Below are 7,739 nucleotides of genomic sequence, written 5' to 3'. Positions count from 1 at the left end.
GGCACACTCCTTGCTACGATTCTTCATGTTCTCCCTCAATCTTGCCATGTAAGGAAAGCAGGCAGAGGAAAACCAAAGGCCTAACCACCCTCTCAGTAGAAGCAGAGATCCTTGGTTCCGTCCAGCTTCTTTCTCCTGATAGAAAGTTGTCATCACTTTAGCTTAGACAGAACTTGACCTTCTCCCTGCCACCATACACATACCCCTTTTGAAAAAGATTTATTTATTTTATATATATGAGTACACCATAGCAGTCTTCAGATACACCAGAAGGGGACATCAAATCCTGTTGCAGATGGTTGGGAGCCACCATGTGGCTGCTGGGAAATAAACTCAGGACCTCTGGAAGAGCAGTCAGTCTTCTTAACCACTGAGCCATCTCCAGCCAGTGACCTTCTCCTTAATATTGCCCCATCGCACACTGCAGTGAAGGCAAAAATTATATGCTAGGAACTATAACACTTAACAGAGATCAGGCTGCTGATAAAGCCAAAATAGGATTTCAACAATATCAGCTATAAAGACTTACTACTCGAGTAGAGAGATCACAGCACCACATGAAACAGCTAGTGAGCCTGATAAACAGGTCCTACTTCAAGTAGGACCAACCTCATCATGAGAAACATCATTACAACAAAATTGCTGTATTTTAGATCGTAGAATCTCGATGTTAACTCTCTCATGGAGGATGAATAGGAGGAAGAAGAGGAAGAGGAGGAAGACTCCAGATCAATAAAACAAATGCTGGCTACTTGGAGCACAGTGTAATTGGTTTTTGGTAACTATGCTAAAATATATAAGACAAAAAACATGAGTCAGGCCTAGCCCTCCTGCTCTTTCTAGACTCCATTTCCAGAGGGGAAAATAAACCCACTATTAATGTGAAGCTGAGTCCCAGTTAGCCACAGGAAGGAAAATTTTACCAGCAGAGTAGCCCACGAGCATCCTACAGATCAGAAACGTGGTTTATCTGATGTTAGCTGTGTAAAAGGAAAAAGAAGTCTTGGTTCAAATAGAGAAGCAACAGGGAGGTTTGGTTTCTTAATGTGGGTTTACATTCCAAACATATTTCCTGCCTGAGCCCCAGGAAAGCCCCTCTCTCCTTTCACCATAAGGCTGGAAAGCAGGGCTCCTAGGAGATGGAGTTAGAAGCCAAAAGCTTGTGTGGTGGCGCCCTGTGGTCCCTCTTGGAAACAGGAGAGAAACAAAGGGCCCGGGCTCCAGGGAGGCCTTGGCTCTCCTAGACAGCCCATCCTCCTCCCATTTTCGAAGATTTAAAGGGCAGGGAGCAAAAATCGATTCAGGGACCTCCGGAGTGGTGATAGGCGAAATCTCATTGTTCTGGAGGTGTGTGACTTGAGAAGTCTACGTCCTTGCATTAATTAACCTGAACAATAACCCTCGTGTAGGTGTTAGCAACTAATCCCACACTGCCTAGTCTCCAAAGAGAGAGGAGCGATCTTCAGCCCTCCGGTGGAAATGTTGGAGCTGGGCTCTGAATTCCCAGGCCCGGGGTGCCGAGTCACACCACTCCCCCCGGGCTCGCAGCCCACCTAGAGTCACGCGGAGCGGGAAGCGCCAGGAGCGCGCGGCAGGTGCGCCAAGTCCCCCGGGTCCCCGCCCTGCTCGCCGCCTGGCGCCTCTCGGCGGCCGCGGAGCGCTGGAGCAGAAGGGAGGAGCCTCGGGCACCGAGCGGGTGGAGTCGGAGGGCGGTGGAGGCGGATTTCCTGGGAGGGTTCTCTGGAGCTACCATGGCGTTTGGGAAGAGTCGCGATCCCTACGCTACCTCTCTGGGTCACCTCGTAGGTAAGGAGGCGCGAGGAGTAACATCCTAGCTGGCTTGGGGAACCGTGGGAGCTTTGCTGTCTCCGCTTCATTCTCTCTGTGTGTGTTTTGGGGGTGGGGGTGGCGAGTTGGACCAAGTCGGAGGAAAGGCTACCCTCCCCCGCAGCTTTCCCACGCCACCTGCGTGCCACCTGCGGCCGCTGTCCACCTTTCTGGTTTTGGCTCACTTATACCAGAACCTCTCCGAAAAAAGGCAAAATGCGAAATGCTGGGCGAGTAGAGCCAAGCAGGTGACCTGTAGCACTGCGTGGAGTGTTGGGACCGCTGGGAGGAGAAAGTGGAAACTTCTTGACCCGGGCAAGGTTCTTCATAAAGTGCGTCCACTCTCAGCACTTTATTGTTATACCCATTTTACAGACCAGAAAGAGAGAGCTCAGAGAAGCTAATTGGCGTGATCTCACCTGGAGAGACAGGTTTCTCCAAACCAATTTTTCCCCCAGCGAACAGCTCAAGCAATCTGAGTAGCCTTTTGCTTAAAGAGGGAGATGGAAAATGCATGCTGTCAGTGCTGAGGAGGGGGAGAGGGGCCATCTGCAGTCACAGAGGCTCTTAGACCAAGCATCACCCAGCCAGCATGGTCCTCCCTTACCCCTTGTGTTTGTGTTCTGAATTACAGAGGTGGATGCAGAAGCCACTGACTACATACAGTTGGCTTTTTGCCACCTCAGCTCCCTTCTTTCTCCTGCCCCCTCCCTTGGGGACAGGGTGTGGCATCAGGGTGTATTAATGACAGGCAAACTGTCGGGAACTTGGTGGGGTGATGAAATCCCAAGAACCTGGTAGTTCTAAGGCTCAGTCTCAGAAAGTTTAGATTGGAAGTAAGTTAACTAACTGCTTTGGGGATGGGGGACATCTTTGAACCTGAGTTTCCACATCTTTAAAATCCTGGAAGAGAGCTGCCCTCTAGGAAAAACACTGTAACTGCCTGTCTCCTTACTGAATAGTTCCTGTTAGAATGAGTCTCAAGCAAAAATGGATCCTCTGAATCTTCACAGGCAAAAGACACTCCAGCAATATGTACGATTATCCTTTAGTTTTGAAACCATTTAGAACTACCAGATAGAGGCATGGTCCCATCCCCCAGGGAACTTACTTGGTGATAAGGAGAATGGCCATATTCTGTAGCATCCACTGTAAGACACCTTTATCATACTTAAAAAAAAAAAACAAACCTACCATGTATCTTGCAAACAAAACTTACAAAAATGGAGAAACGAACTCAGCCATGGCCTTTGAAGTGTGAATAGGAGTTCTCTAGGATGAGCAGGTTGGGAAGAAGTAACTGGATGGAAGAACAATGTGTGCCTAACGACACAGCAAGATGGCTCAGCTTTGTCCATTCAGCATCACATTAAAGTCGTACGCTATGGTTTGCACTGTGCTTGGTGATCTGTGTCATAGAAGCAAATAAGCACATTGACATTTAGAGTAGCGGTTCTCAACTTGTGGGTTGAGATCCTTTGCGGGGGGGGGGTTCCAATGGCTCTTTCACAGGGATCACTGAAGACCATGGAAAACCCTGAGATTGACATTACGATCTATAGCAGTAGTGAAATCCAGGTTATGAAGTAGGCAACGAAAATAATTTTATGGTTGGGGGTCACCTTATCATAAGGAAGTGTACTAAAGGGTGGAAACATTAGGAGGGTTGGGACCCACTGTTAGAGGTTCTCTGACCCGGGTCCTGTGTTCTTAATGAAGCCATCGAAGCCATCTAGAGAAGGAAATGTCAAGAGTGTAAGTATGCAAATTTGCCTGGTGTAAGTTTGATGCCAGAAGCCATCTTGTTCTGTAATTGTGCTAGCTCTACCTTTTTTTTTCCCCTCACATCCCTCCCAACACACAATTTAAAAATATAAACAGAGAAGGGGGAGATGCCAGAAGCCAGGACCCTCGCCCTTACCCTCACCCCCCACCTTTCCCCACCTGCACAATGTCCTCTGAAGCTTGGCAACTGCAAGATCCTGCTTAGCAACTGCAGATAGACTCAAAGCAGAGTACCATATCATCTTAAGAATAGCAGGGAGACCATAACTCAAGCAGTGTACCATATCTTCTGAAGAACAGCAGGTAGATCATAATTCAAGGCAGTGTACCGTATAGACCATGACATGTTTCAAGGCACAGGCCAAGAAGATTTTGTACTTTTCCACCATCTGGCCCCTCTTACCCCCTCCCCTTGTGAAACATGCTATAAAAAAGCATTTCATGTTCAAAAATAAATAAATTATTTATAAAAAAATATATATATAAATATTGGAATCAAAGAACCTTGATTTGAATGCAAGTTCGCCATCATACGTGATGGGTAACCTTGCTTAATTTCCTTACTCTCTCTGAATTTCTCTTTCATCATCTGTGACCATAGATTAAATGAGAATAGACTTAGTGATGTGTACTTTACCTTGTCTGTGACTTACCTTGCCCCGTAAGCCACAGATCTATAGTTCTGGCTTCTGAAAGACACCGGAGGCTGGAGATTTGTTGTAGGCTTTCTTAATGGCTCACTCATTGCTGTTGAAACAGCAGCACTCTGGCCTTGGCTTCTGATCAATTCCTGAGTTACTGGGAATTGTTCAAGAGGAGAGAAAAGAAATCACTTTACCCTTTGGTAGCATAAACTTAATGGTACTTGTTCATGCACACACCCCCCCCCCCAGCAGATTATTTCAAGGACATGAGCTTCTTTCTTTTTTTTTTTTTTTCTTGTTGTGGCTCAGACTCAACACAAGCATCTTTATCTTTGCAGAAAAGGCTACCTTTGCTGGCGTTCAGACTGAAGACTGGGGCCAGTTCATGCATATCTGTGACATAATTAACACCACACAGGACGGGTAAGTTTACCGTGGTTATCTGTGAATTTTGTGCCTGATAAGATCCATCAGAACTGCAGCTTGGTTTCCATTGCCAAGTTTTGGATGTTTTGGTTGAAAGAATGCTTCACTGTCCTTTGGGCACTTCTTGCCTTGTGAGGATGGCAGGCTAACACTGGGGACAACTTCCTCCTCCAGCATACAGAGGACCCCGAGAGGTCACTAGAATTTGTCTCCTTCTTTGCCTTTTCTTTATTAGTTTAAATGTTGTCTTTGTCTCTCTTACATTCCTTGTTTTGAAAAAAAAATTCTTTTAAAGAGAGGGATAAATTGTTTCTTTCTTTAGAGCTTTCTCATGTTCTGATTACCAATGTTTTCTGTAACAAAAACAGTATCCAGAAGCTGGTAGCTGAGTGGCTTCTAGTGGTTGGTGTCCAGGCGGGTAGTGACCAACCCTCTTGATTGTTGGAGAAACAACTTATCAATCTTTTCTTTCCTTGTCAGGAGACAAGTGTTTATCTGTCATCCTGCCAGCTCACCCAAGTTCATACTGTGCTCTTACAAGATGTGCTGTGTATTGACATATTATCTAAACTTGAAGTCAATAAATAAAAAAAGAAAAGAAACACAAAGTCATTAACAAACACTGCTACTTTGAATTCAGTCAACTGTAGGTTATGATAAAAGGTGAAACTTGCACATTTTCCTGAACATTCTTAAGGGGTAATGGGTAGAAGAAGATTTTGTCTAGTGTGTGCTAATGAAGAAAACATGGTAAAATAATTATTGGTTATATATTAATGGCAAGTGCCTATGGTTGACACTTCTAAGAGTTCATAGATTTTCTTTTTTAAATGTGTCTCTGTGTGGTATGCAGGAGTGCATGTATATGACTACACTTTGGTGTGGAGGCCTGAGGCTAATACCAACTGCTGATATCTTCCTCAATTTCTCTCCCCTTTATCTATTGAGTCAGAGTTTCTCAGTTGAACTCAGAGCTGTGTAGTAAGGCTAGTTAATTAACTAGCTTACCCCAGGGGTCCATCTCTATCTCTAACCAAGCCTTAGAATGACAGGCAGGCTGTAATCCATCTACTATAATTTTACTTGAATCTGGGGATGCAGGCCCCCAAGCTTGCATAGTAACTCTCCAACCCTGCGTAAATAATAATAGTAACAACAACAACAATATGTATGTATGTATGTATGTATGTATGTATATATATGTGTATGTATGTATATATGTATGTATGTTATATGTTCTGTGTTGTGTTTAGATCCTCTGTGAACCTTTTTCATTACTATTATTGATTTCTTCACTGATCTTGCAGAAGGGGAATTTAATGAAGTGAACTTTGATCCTCTGCTTGCAGATCTTCCTAACATCAAGTTATAGCACATCAGAATTAGCCAGTTGCTGTAATTCTTATATCCCCTTACATATGGGTTACTCAGGAAATGCTGAGAATCTTAAAGGGATCACTTTTCTCTTGTTTTAGGGTTGCATTTCCTGTAACCGAATTCTGTGCCTTGATAAAAGCCGGTGTGCACACACTCTGTGACTGGTGTTTATGTAATTCTCTTACATACATATCTTAGCTGTGTCCCACCAAGGGGCAAGTGGTATGATCTGTTTATTTTGCAAGGAAACTTAGAGGTGGTACATTAAGTGGCCCAGCTAAGGAGGAAGCACGACCAAACATCAACCATTTCTATTCCTATATTGCGTGCTGCTTTACACAGTGACTGCCTCTCTACCCAGATTGTTCATTTCAGTGTCTTTGTTGCCATAGGCCAAAAGATGCAGTAAAGGCTTTGAAAAAAAGGATTTCCAAAAACTACAACCACAAAGAAATCCAACTTTCCTTATCAGTAAGTACTTTTAATGCTATAAATACGATTGTGGGGTTTCTCCCCTACAATTAACATGTTTAATGAGTTTTAAAAAAAATACATTCATAATCTGAGAGATGACGGCCAGGTAATAGTGCTTTCCGGACTGTGTGACTTAAGACTCCTCATCTATTGAGAACTACAGAAGGTGAGTTCAGTTGACTACACTGCCATCTAATTTTGTAGAAAGGAATCATTGCCACAGAATCAGTTTGTCCTGATCAAGATCTTTGAGTTTGTGGTTAAAAACCAGTAGATGACACTGGATCAATAAGCATGTGTTTGTATTTGTTGATCATGTTTGAAGGAAAAAATTGCAACTGTGAGAGACAGTTTCCTTACAGCTTTCTACCTTCCTTTAGCCCCTTTGTGGATTCCCGAGACACTGGTAGGCCCTTAAGTTTCAACGAGGCTCTTTTGACTGATGTAATTTGGAGAACATTCTCTGTCACTTTGTGCAGTTCTCCTTTTGTGATACAGATGTGAGCTCTTATTGAGGTATTCCCATTTCCCCCAAGTTGGGACCATATGACCTCTTCAGTCACATTGGTGAGTTGCCCTTTATACATTGGAAATGAGCTGTGTGGCTTCCTCATTTCTTCTGGAAGTGAGACCTCACATATGGCCAGCACCACATTGTTTTTAGTTGTAATGGTGGTGTTTACCAGAAGGCTATGAGGCAGATGTGAGTATAGTTATCGCTTTCCAGATTTACCTGGAAAATAGTGTATCACATCGTGTGTACTTGGAGACTGTCTGAATAAAAAGAAATTCGTTAAATAGTATCCATGCCACAGATGCAGCAGAAACCCTTCAGTTGGGATCTGACTGTAGTTTTAGAGGTGTTTACCTCCTTCCTGGTTGTTGGACTCTTGTCTGTCTCTAACTCATAGCAACCTGCTCATGAAGACCACAGAGAGATGTGAATTATTGAGAAAGGAGTAATATGTTTCTGTGGAAATATCAAGGTATCAGGACCAGGATAGAAATGCCTGGAATGTTAGCTGGCTGGTGGTGGTGCACACCTTTAACCCTAGTGCTTGGGAGGCAGAGGCAGTCGGATCTCTGTGAGTTCAGGGCCAACTTGGTTTACAGAGTGAGTTCCAGGACTGCCAGGGCTGCACAGTAAAATTCTTGAAAAACCAAACCAAACCAAACCAAACCAAACCAAACCAAAAAAAAAAACCA

The 7,739-nt window shown here is 44.0% G+C and overlaps 1 protein-coding gene across 1 annotated transcript in view; it reads left to right on the top strand.

Annotated features, from left to right (window-relative positions):
- The first annotated feature begins 1,739 nt into the window (after positions 1–1,739).
- The window catches only part of Tom1l1 (target of myb1 like 1 membrane trafficking protein), a 43,869-nt gene continuing 37,869 nt past the window's right edge, over positions 1,740–7,739 (top strand). The window contains exons 1-3 of the mRNA XM_028772419.1: positions 1,740–1,806; positions 4,595–4,679; positions 6,452–6,530. Of these exons, the coding sequence (XP_028628252.1) occupies positions 1,752–1,806; positions 4,595–4,679; positions 6,452–6,530 (219 nt within the window). The 5' untranslated portion in view covers positions 1,740–1,751. The remainder of the gene's footprint in view (positions 1,807–4,594; positions 4,680–6,451; positions 6,531–7,739) is intronic.

This window comes from Grammomys surdaster, unplaced genomic scaffold (assembly GCF_004785775.1).
Source record: "Grammomys surdaster isolate TR1022 unplaced genomic scaffold, NIH_TR_1.0 213, whole genome shotgun sequence".
NCBI classification, from domain to species: domain Eukaryota; kingdom Metazoa; phylum Chordata; class Mammalia; order Rodentia; family Muridae; genus Grammomys; species Grammomys surdaster.
This window is presented reverse-complemented; position numbering and strand designations above follow the sequence as displayed.